At 32.1% G+C, this 11,981-nt stretch overlaps 1 protein-coding gene across 1 annotated transcript; it reads right to left on the reverse strand.

Annotated features, from left to right (window-relative positions):
• Positions 1 to 753: 753 nt before the first annotated feature.
• Positions 754 to 3,449, reverse strand: LOC140180748 (uncharacterized). Its single transcript, XM_072222040.1, has 5 exons — positions 3,132 to 3,449; positions 2,607 to 2,637; positions 1,953 to 2,029; positions 1,314 to 1,881; positions 754 to 1,199 (listed from the first exon to the last, which is right to left on the reverse strand). The coding sequence occupies exons 1-5, from the start codon at positions 3,447 to 3,449 to the stop codon at positions 754 to 756; spliced, it is 1,440 nt and encodes a 479-aa protein (XP_072078141.1).
• Positions 3,450 to 11,981: the final 8,532 nt, after the last annotated feature.

An 11,981-nucleotide genomic window follows, 5' to 3' on the forward strand; every position in this document is an offset into this window, starting at 1 on the left:
TTGTCTGAGCCATTGAACGATATTCAGCCTCAGCAGAGGAGGCAGGCACGGTCTGTTGTTTCTGAATTTTTCAAGATATTAGTGAATTACCAAGCTGGATGAACCAGCTTGTGATTGACTTGCGAGTAAGTGGACAACTAGTCCAATCGGAGTTACACCATCCATAGAGCTGCAAATCATTTTTTTGTAGGAAAAGAATTCCTTGCTCAGGGTGTCCCTTTAAATAGCGTACAACACGTAAAGCGACTTGCCAGTGTTCGGTGTGTGAATTTTGCATGAACTGGGATAACATGTGAGCATCGTAGGCTAGATCAGGTTGAGTAAAACACAAATAAATCAGTCTTCTAATAAGTCGACGACATATGCTAGGATCAGATAAAAGAGAACCTGTAGCTGACCCCAAACGATGATTCTCTTCACACGATGTTAATACAGGCTTAGCACCTAGAAGTCCTGTTTCAGTGATTATATCAAAAGCATATTTTCTTTGACACATGAATATTCTAGTTTGAGATCTGGCAACCTCAACTCCCAAGAAGTACTTCAGCCGGTCTAAATCTTTCATGTAAAAATATTTGTGTAAATACTCTTTGAAATGTTGAACTGCAGTACTATTATTTTCTGCAATTACAAGGTCATCAACATACACTAAAACTACCAATTGTACGCTATTGTGGTGAAGTCTAAACAAGGAATAGTTTTTTGGGATTGTTGAAAATCATATTGAAGAAAGACAGATGAAAATTTTGCAAACTAGCAAAGTGGAGCTTGCCGCAGGCCATAGAGAGATTTGTGAAGTTTACAGACCAGTCCTTGTTGAGGCACTTTAAAACCAGATGGAAGCTTCATGTAAACGTCGTTATCAAGATCTCCATGAAGAAATGCATTGTGGACATCCATCTTGTGGAGTTCCCAATCTTGGGTTGCTGCCACTGCGAGTGTTGTGTGAATTGTTACCATCTTCACCACTGCGGAGAACGTTTCATTGTAATCCAAGCCTTTCACTTGATTATTTTCCAAAATTACCAGTCTTTCTTTGAACCTCTCTATTGTTCCGTCAGAATTGTATTTAATTTTATAAACCCACTTACATCCATGGGCTTTCTTTCCTGGGAGAAGAGTTTTGAGCTTCCAAGTGTCATTGATTTGAAGTGCACAAATTTCTTGGGGCATAGCTTCGTGCCAACACTCATCTCTAACTGCTTGTGAGAAAAATAAGGGCTCATGTTTTTTCTAAAGAGAAGCAAGAATACTGCGGTATTATTTGGAAAAAGAATTATAATTCACAAGATTTTGTATAGGATAAAGCACACCTGAGAATTTTGATGGAGACGGTGGTTGGCCAGTAGAGCTTATTGGTATCGTGGCAGCAGAGACGAAGTCGTGAAACCTGGCTGAGAATGTCTTCATGCGGTGACCCCGACCAAGTGGAACTTCCATCTTGACTAGTGGTAGATCGGAAGTCGGCGTTGTTTCTGTTGCACTTGGTTCTGATGCATCGTCAGCGATGTACTCTTCAATCTCTTCATTGAGTTCATGTCCCCCTTGTTTGTCAATAGATGTTTCAACGAGGGATTCTCTAGCACAATCATTTAAATGTGGAGTACTAGGTCCAAGTGTGGGTTCTGAACTTGACCTATTATGTGTGTCTTCTTCAACATTTGTTTCTGTTACAGGAGGTCCAATATCTTCAATCCTTGGCGCCGGTGCCAAAGCCTGAGCCTCTTGAAAAGGAAATATATCTTCAACAAAATGGACGTAACGAGAGACAAAGAAAACTTCTTTTTCCAAGTCAAATAGTTTCCATCCTTTTTGCCCAAAAGGGTACCCGACAAACACACATTTTCTACTACGACTGGCAAATTTGTCCCATTGCCTATTCTGATTTTGAGCATAACACAAAAGCCAAAAACCCTTAAATGTTCATAACTTAAAATTGTTCCATGAAAAACCTCATACGGAGTGCTACCCTTCAGTATTGAGAACGGAGTACGATTATTAAATAGCCAACAGTTAAGACACATTCTCCCTAAAACCAAATAGGAAGATTACCTTGAAAGCGTAATGATCTAGCAACATTGAGAATATGTCGATGTTTGCGCTCTACTCGTCCATTTTTTTGTAAGAAGTATTGTTTTAAACACATAAATTCCGTCCCATTATTAGATCGCACCATTTTAACATATTTGTTATATTGGCGTTCAACCAACGTGAAAAAGTTTTTCAAAGTGATTAATACCTCAGCCTTTTCTAATATATCCAAACCGCTCGTGAACAATCATCTACAATAGTTAAAAAATACGAAGCAACACACGAGGAGGGAGTTCTATAGAGTCCCCACAAGTCACAATGGATTAAATAAAAAATATTGGAAGCTTGATAGTCACTTAAAGAAAACTTATCTCTTGTTTGTTTGGATTTTTCATAAGTTTCACAAATTTCATTGCTTGTAGATTTCTCACTTACATTGGGGAGTATTTGCATAATTTTAAATGATGGATGCCCTAGTCTCTTATGTCAAAGCGCTAGTTGATTCTCTGTTCTGGCATGACAAGTTTGAATCTTGTGTGCCCTACGATACCAGTAGAGGTCATCCTTCCGCTCACCTGCTCCAATCAGCGTCCTCGAAGTGTGGTCCTGTATGACACAAAATTCATCAGTGAATTATACTAGACAATATTTTGCATCTATTAATTGAGAAACTGAGAGTAAGTTATATTTTAATTTAGGTACATAGAGAATATTTTTCAATTCAAGTCCTCTGTCAAGAATCACTATCCCTTGCCTGCACGCTATCACCTGCTCTCTATCCGGTAAACCTATTGGACATTCGCATATAGTTTTCTTTTCACATAAATTTTTTAGGGTTCCCGTCATGTGGTTGGAAGTTCCACTATCAATGATCCATAAATAAAAAATTCCCTTACCAGTCATTTTTTCATATTCATTTGGTTTTTGCTTGTTGATCATATCTACTAATACGTTCCATTACTCATTGGTCAATCCTGATATCTCACGTCTCTCGTCTTCTGTGTTGATAGCATGGCTACCACTTCTATCAGTGTGTGTCACATTTGCACGTGCTGGAATTCCTCCAATATGTGTGCCTTGTCGTCCGTAGCCTTTGTTACCGTCTCTTCCTTCATTCCTCGGTCGATCGCTCCACAATTCTGGATATCCCACAATCTGAAAGCATCCTTTAACATCATGCCCACTTTTGCCACAGAGCATATTGTTGATTTTTGGCTATGATCTCCTCGTCTTTTCATCCTGTTCTCTGCCTGCATTGCGAGTCCCACAACCAAACCTCTCTCTTCTGATGCCTTAGCCATCATTTTCACTCTCTCCCCTTGGACTAGCATTGCGTATACACGATTCAGTGTTGTCAAAGAATCTGTTGCTAGGATATTTGACCGCACTGTTTTGTAACTCGCATCATCTAAGCCCATCAGAAATTAGTGGACCCTCTCTTCTTCCCTTCATTTCTCAAGTTGAGAGCCAATCCCACACTTACATCCACCACATGTGCATTTGCGAATTTGCTCGCATTGTATTAATTCATCCCCAGTACTTTCAATTTCCTATAATACGCTGTCATGGCCATCCCTTCTTAATTATTGTATTCGTGGTCCGTTTGCAGCGAAAAACCATTGTTTGATATCTTTCCACAGTATCCGCACGTTCTCAACATATGCAACGGTTGACCGTAGGCTTGGTTCGATCGTGTTCAAGATCCAGGATACAATCATGGATTGGACTCTCCACCAATCCTCAAGATCAAGTGCATCTTTTTCTGGTTCTGTGAGAGTTCCATCGATGAATTTCCATTTTCTCCAAGTTCGAAGCGATATTTTCACCGTTCTAGCCCATTTCTCATAATTTTCTCCACGCAACTGCACTTGCGTGATTATATTTCTTGGGTTGTCACTCGCATTGAGGTCATATGGGGAGTAAATTTTCTTAGTTTCTTTTTCTGAAGTCTCTGATTCATTTGCAGAGTTCTTTTCTGGTTTTGAAGCCATGATTATGCTGTCTAGGTTCTTTTTGTGTTTGTCGATATTAGAGTCGCTCTGATACCATGTAGAAAATAAGTTGTTTCAACCTGCCTTTCTATTAGTCTCACACACACACACATATATACATCTTTTGATATAAAAGGCAAAATTTATGATCCTAATAAATTAGAATACATAACTTCCTATCCTAGTAATATATACATGAGAGTATTCAAAGAATATTGTATCTATACTTTATTATCCATTAATAAAAGGCATAATAAAATGTTAATGCATACCTCAAAGAATATTGTATCTATACTTTATTATCCATTAATAAAAGGCATAATAAAATGTTAATGCATACCTCAAATAGATAGAATTATACAAGGAAAAAAGCGAATTGTCTTTGACCAAGACCTTTTAAATCGTTTCAGAAGCATTGCTATAGGTGTATATAGTGAAGGATGAACGCAGATCGAATTAGATATAGTCAAAATCTTGATTTAATTTGTATTAAAATCATCAGATTGAATCTAATATTCACAATTTTTAAGTTTGAATTCGATTTAATCTGTACATTTGCGAAATATGCAGATCAGATCGAATATAAGATATATCCACAAAATATAAAAATATTTTTAAAAAATTATTTTTATAAAAAATATCAATAAATTTTTTTTAAATATGTTTATTTTTAAAATAATATTAAATATATTTTTTAAATAATAAATATAATAATACAATATATATGATAATTATTAATTAAAATAAAATATAAAAAATATTTATTTATTTATTTATTTTGTGAATTCGCAGATATGCGGATCGAATATGCAGATATTTACCTTAAATTCGTAATCCGATTTTATTAGTGTGCGAATCGAATCAAATTCGATAGTTTTGCAGATCATATCAATATCCACAATTTTTGAATCAAATTCGAATAAATACTTTAAATATGTGACTCAATCCGATGCATAAATATCCGAAGTAGACAAGCTAAAGTCCAAATATTTAATTGTCCATTAACTTAGATTGGAATTGGAATGTTTGGGGGAGATGCATGGGTTAGTAAGATTGACTTTGTAAGCTCCACCGAACAAATTATAACAACCACACGAAACTCCAAAATATTTTAAAAATATTTGAACAGAACATAAAAATTAGTCAAAATTAGTTTAAAGAAGTTTTATTTTATATTTATTAATTATTGTTGTAATAAATGAATAATTTTAGATATAATTATATAATTATAAATATTATATATATTAAATAAAATAATATTTAATTCTTACCTCACTAGCATTGATAAACATTTTATGATCCGACTCTGGTACAAAATTGTTGGATTTAAAATAGTTAGATGTAAATATATGTCTGAACTTTTGAATAAATATGACGTAATGAATTTTTTAAAATATTTTTTATTAATTGTTTTATTAAGTATAATTTTTATATTTTTTTAATAAAATAAAAAAATATACAAAAAAATATTAAATAATAAAAAATTATATTTAACAAAATAGCTGAGAGAAAAAAAAAAAGATTGAGAGAATGCATTGTTATCACAGAAAGAAGAAGGCCTAAACTTTTCGGACTAATTTTTTTTATATTGATTAAATATATGTGTAATACACTGTTATTAGAAGATTAGATGTTTTTTTTATATGGTGTTTTATTCAAATCGGACGGTACAATTTGTTTGAAGAAAAAAATAAACTACAAATCGGAGGATCCGATCTGTTTGAAAAAAAAACTACAAATCGGACGGTCCAATTTCAGCAATAATTTTTTTTTATTTTCGAAATCACAAATCGGACCGCCTGATTTGTGATTGTTTGTTTAAAACATAAAACAAATCGGAAGCACCGATTTGTAGCTCCCATAACAATGTCAAACACTTTTCTTCTCTCATGATTCTGAGATACACTCTTCTCTCTCACACACAGAAAAAAAAAAGCAAAACTTTTGGTCTCTGTCTCCCTCACCATGACAAGTTTTTAGTGACATTCATTTCAATAATTGTTTCGAATGCCGTAAAAAAAGTTCTAGAATATTTCGCCAGAAACCTTTAATTTAGTATATAAATTCGTTTGTTCACAAATTATTAATTCATTCATCTCCAATGCTTTAAAAAATAAAAATAATTAAATGTCGTCGTAATTCTATAATAAATTTATACAAAGCTCCAATACTTATTTAAACTAACCTGACCAATTTGGCTAATCCAAATTATCCAAATTAGTTTGCAAAAGTTTTAATAAAACGACATTGCTACTAGGCCAGAATTGTTTTTGGAAATAGATCCTTTCAATTTTTTTTAACAATTAAAAGAGTAAAATGTGATCTTTTATCATTAATTATTATAAATGAGACAAAAAAAAACATAAAAAAATATATTAAAAAATTATAAATCACACTTTACTCCCTCAATTTTTTTAACAACTGAGAGGTTCATTTACGTGAGATACAAAATGAAAGGTGAATCTTGTCGCTTTAGGGATTAAAAACGAGAAAGGTATTTATTTTTAGCATATTATTTCGTGCTCTACTCCCCGTTGAAAGACAAGAGAGGGTAAATTATACAGTGAATTATCTATTGCAAATATTAGAAGATAGGAAAATATTATTTTTGTCTTTAATGTTTGGAGTAAATCTTAAAATTATTTCTAATGTTTGAATTATATTATGTAAGTTTCTAACATTTTAATTAAAAATCTGTTAACAAAATTGATGATGAGGCAAAATTGAGACGATTTTAAAACGTTATAAACTTAAATATTAGGACGAACACGTTGGAGATAAAACGATACATAGAAATAAATTTTAATTTTATCCTTTAATAATATCAATTTTTTATGGTACATAGTTATTCAATTATTTTTTAATTACATGTAAGTAAATTACACTTAATCACATTAATTTTATTCTAAATAAATTTATTTTTTATTAATTTTACTCTTAAAAATTTTTACTAATCATAAAATATTTGTAAATTTGTGGAAAAAAAATGATACATATACAATAAAGTAATGTAATTCTAGTCATTTTACAAATATTTTATGATGAGTAAAAATCTTTAAGAGTAAAATTATAAAAAAAAAATATTTAGAATCAAAGTAATGTGATTAAGAGTAATTTACTTAAATGTAATTAAAAAATAACTGAATAACTATGTACCATAAAAAATTGATATTAGTGAAGGATAAAATTAAAATTTATTTCTATATATCATTTTTGTCCCAACGTTTTCGTTCTATTTAAGTTTGTAACGTTTCAAAATCGTCTCAATTTTGTCCCACCGTCAATTCCGTTAACAGATTCTTAACGGCAGGATAACAATGAGTCAATTTTAAAATGTTAGAAACTTAAATAGAACGATTCAAATGTTAAAGACAACTTTAAGGCTAATCCTAAATATTGGGACAAAAACGATAATTTATTTTTAGAAGATATTATATACATTATTTTTAATTTATCATGCTTAAATTTATATATTCTTTAAAGAGATAGCTATATTTTTCAGAGAAAGACAAGATAGAATGTCATTTTTCGCCCGCCCCGGAGACTCTTCTTTACAGGCAAGTTATTTCCTCTGACCGGACTTGAATCTACTCGACCTACGAAGTCATTTCCTATACCTATTCTACCTATACATAGGAATACAAGGAAACCCTTTCCAATGTGGTAGCGGGCGCGGATTATCTGGTTCCATTGAGCTTCCAATTCCTGTAGGAGTATCCAATTGCAATTGACATAGCCATAGAAAGCCTATTCACGTCATGCATACCCATAAGAGCCCCCTGAGACTTGCTTCTTTTAAACGTCTACCAGTTTACAAGGTGCAATCGCTTGCTTACTCTGGTCTGTGGATCACCCATATGATATCATATCACCATCTATACTATAATTGCAAGAGAAATATAATGTCGGCCTAGAATATCATACTATTAGCTTTGTCATTACTTACTTTAGTTAGTCATTTTAACACATACCCATTTACATTCACAACGGAGGTTTGAATTTTTTTTATGAGTAATATTAGGAGTAGCAATTTTTGTGATTTGTAGCTATTAAATAATCATCAATAATAATTTTAACGGTGTGAGATTTTATCTAATAGTTTACTTTTTTTTACTGGTTAAATACTGGCCAAAATTTAATAAAATTATTGGCTTCTAAACTTTTTTTTTTTATACAAATACTTCAATGAATTTGAGGTCCATATATGTGATAATTATGTATTCTTAGTTTAGATGCATGTATAAAAGAATTGGGTGCAAAATTATTCATGCAATGTTGACTTTTCTTATGTCTTAAGCTGAGTAACTAGGGAAGGTTCTTCTGGTGCACAGGAGGAACTAAGGTGGACATGATCCTCCCAACATTTCTAATTTTTTTAATTTATAATGTATATTAATAGTATGTATGTTAGCTAGCGGTGTGTTATACAAATTTTGGGGTTAATGTGTTATATTATATAATTTAACAGACTGTTATAGCCAATTAGATCCATTTTAGGATTTGGTGGTGTACTATATTCTTATTACATCGAAAAAACGGATTATATTTCGAGTCGAATAAATTTAAATATGAGTAATTCTATGGAATAAATTTTTCTCCTGAATTTTACCCTAAAATCGATCACATATATTTCGATTCAAACCGACGAATAATTCAGTCTCAACAACTATAAATTAGGGTGGAGACCGACAATAAAAAGCAAAAAAAAATAATAATAATAACACAATATCAATCTTTTACTCATTTTTTTAAAAAAATTTTCATTAATTTAAATGTCGAAATTTTTTTTACAGGTATCACGTTTGAGTTCAAATTTAGGGAATATTGCACTCCAAAACAAAAGCTACTAATGCCTCCATAACATCGTGAAACCGACCTATAACACAAAGAGAATATCTTTTATTAAAACAGGTGGCATACGTAATCCCTTCGACTAAGAGTTGCATGATTTGTTTCATTTCATGTGATTAAAATATTTAACATTATAATAGAATGTACTTTTTAATTGATTCTTCTGTTACCAAAATTAAATTAAACTTATATAATTTTGTATGTCAACATAAACTTAATTATTTGATCTGTTTGGGTCAACTTCACTAAAAAGTAGCTAGGTATACTGTATTTGTAGTAGTTGTTATCACAAAATAAAATAAAAATAAAAATGGGATGTTAATATTTGCATTTCTATTTAAATCTAGTATTGGAAGATTTTCAAATGTATTGTCATACTAGTGTATCAGTGATTTTTAACTGTTGATCTTAATTATATATATAAGATCAACAGTTAAAAATCACTGATACATTAGTATGACGGTACACTTGAAAATTTTTCTCTAGGATTAAATATTAAAGAATAAAGAATATGCAACAAAGATTCTGTGAACATAGATGACACCTGGGCAGATAATTGAAATTTTGAGTCTCCAATACTCATCCGAGGGAAACTCTCATATCAAAGCTATTCTAATAGAGATAGAGTAGCAGACTTTTTTTTTCGACGATATTTTTTTAATTTGACATACAAAAAATTAATTTGTCCGCAAATTAAAATTCTATTAAAAATTTTTTTATTAATCAATAAATTATTATATATAAAAAATAAAATTTAAATTTTGATAAAAATGTTAAAAAATTATCAGTTAATTATTAATATTTAAAAATATAAAATAAAATATATTATTAAATTATTAAATTAAAAAATTAAATTAATAATTAAATAATAATAAAAAAAATTAATAAATTCTATATTTTTTTATCACTTAAATAAGTAAGTGAAATGTTAATGAATTATAACTCAAATAGCATAATCTCCCTATACTCAATTAAGATGTTGCGAATTTAAGTCTCTTATTTTTGGTAAAAAAAAAAAAATAAGTAAGTGAAACCAATCCAAATTAATAGTTAGTTTTGTAACTAAATACATTCTGTATCTTCTCTCGCTTTTTTTTTTTTTGAAATCAAACAGCTCAACACAATAGAAGTGGAGCGATCAACCAAGTTACATAAATTAAAAAAAAACAAAAGGACCTACCAAATATAACAACACAAATCCGACCCCATGTCATCTCCGGCATAGCCATCAACAACTAAAGGGATCCCCACCGCTCCACTCGTTAGTACTACTCGAAGACATGTTGATGATTTCTTCAACTCCTTTGCTTGTGTGCTGAAAAATCCGTCTATTTCTTTTCAACCATAAGTTCCAGACGATCGCGCAGAAGCACCTCAACCGGTGATTACGCTCTTCCATCCTCCTCGGTTCTTCTGTCCAACTAAGAAAGTGTTCTTTCATCGATCCTGGGTAAGACCACCGTTGGCCAAAAGCTGAAATCCAAGCACTCCACACCTGCCATGCAAATATGCATCCTAGAAACAAGTGATGTACATCCTCCACCCCGTTGTTACAGAGAACACAAGTAACATCTTCATGACTGATGATTCCAAACCGGCTCAACCTGTCCTTTGTATTCACTCTTCCTATCAGAGCAAACCAGACAAACAGCTCCACTCTAGGCGGGACCAGCCCCTTCCAAATAGTCCTGGTGAAGCTATAACTGGTTACCTCCTCTGGGATCAATTCTTCCTGCATCACCTGCACAAATGAGTTAGTTGTAAAAACACCTCGCCTATCATATTTTCATACCACTCTGTCCTCTCTGTTATGAATTAAGTTCACAGGTCTCAAAACCTCGTGTAATGCACTCAGTAGTTCCAACTCCCATTGGAAGAGCTCTCGCCTCCATTGGAAGTTCCAAATCCACTCAAGTCCATCCCAAAAACCACAGTCCCCTATAACGGATCCACACTGGTTTGAAACAGAGAAAAGCCTCGGAAATCGGTTCTTCAGAGATCCACCAAGCACCCATATATCCTCCCAAAAACGTGTCCGACGCCCATCCCCAACCACCATGGACAGGCCTGCAACCATCTTATCCCTTAAATGTTGGTTCAAGATGTGTAACTGGCAAATATCCTTCCATGGTCCTCCTCTAGTAGGCGGTTCTTGAGTCCACAAAGGCTCATTGGGGTTTAAATTATGACAAGAAGCTACGACTTTTTTCCACAAGGGGCAATCTTCATTTGCAAATCGCCACCACCACTTGAACAACAGCGCTGTGTTGCGAACCATAGCGTCCCCTACTCCCAGTCCACCTAGTTTCTTCGGCGCCTGCACCACCTCCCACCTTACTAATGCCATACCAGTCCTACCCTCTTCTGAGCTCCACAGGAATCTTCTTTGTAGTGAAATCAATTTCTCAGCCACCGCTTTCGGCATCTTGAACAAGCTCAAATAGTATACTGGCAGACTGTTCAACACAGATTTGATAAGTACCAACTTCCCAGATTTGTTCAGCATTCTCTCGCTTTAAAGAAACATTTCATTCTAATAGGTTGCGAGTGGTTCATAATAAGATAAGACACTGAGAATTGAGAATAAGATACAAAAATAGAAATATAAAATTAATATTTTAGTATTTTATTTAGTAATAAATTAAAATAAATTATAAAAGTCTAATTTATTTTATTTTTATTAAAAAATTTTAAAAAAATATAATAATAAAAAATATAATTATAAAAAATTAATAAAAATAATAAAAAATAAAAAATAAATTATATTTTTTGTTAATATTTTTGTGTCTTTTTTATTAAAATATATACAAAATACACTAATTTAATATTTTTACACATAATATCTTTATTTACGTAGTATCTACTAAATATAATATTATGTCTCTAATTTTTCTATCTAAATGTTCCGTACGTATAAATAAATGCAGCCATAAGAATATGAATAAGTGCTACTTATTAGTAACACTCTTAATTAAATATTTTAAATTAATCATAATGGAAATTAAACTACTTAATTTAATGAATTTCCACGTGTAAACGAGGTTAAATTAATTGACGGAATTGACCGCGTCCAAGGGGTTTTTATCAACAGTGCGTGACCCAGCAAAC

This window comes from Arachis hypogaea, chromosome 17 (assembly GCF_003086295.3).
Source record: "Arachis hypogaea cultivar Tifrunner chromosome 17, arahy.Tifrunner.gnm2.J5K5, whole genome shotgun sequence".
In the NCBI taxonomy this organism is placed as follows: Eukaryota; Viridiplantae; Streptophyta; class Magnoliopsida; order Fabales; family Fabaceae; genus Arachis; species Arachis hypogaea.

Bases quoted from the DNA above. Each gene is read 5' to 3' on its own strand.
- LOC140180748 (XM_072222040.1), bottom strand. From the start codon at position 3,449: ATGGGCTTAGATGATGCGAGTTACAAAACAGTGCGGTCAAATATCCTA. The intron at 2,030-2,606 runs GTGAGCGGAAGG...ATTTGGTTTTAG, and splicing joins GAGGACGCTGATTGGAGCAG to GGAGAATGTGTCTTAACTGT. The intron at 1,200-1,313 runs GTGTGCTTTATC...TCTCACAAGCAG, and splicing joins GTCTCCATCAAAATTCTCAG to TTAGAGATGAGTGTTGGCAC.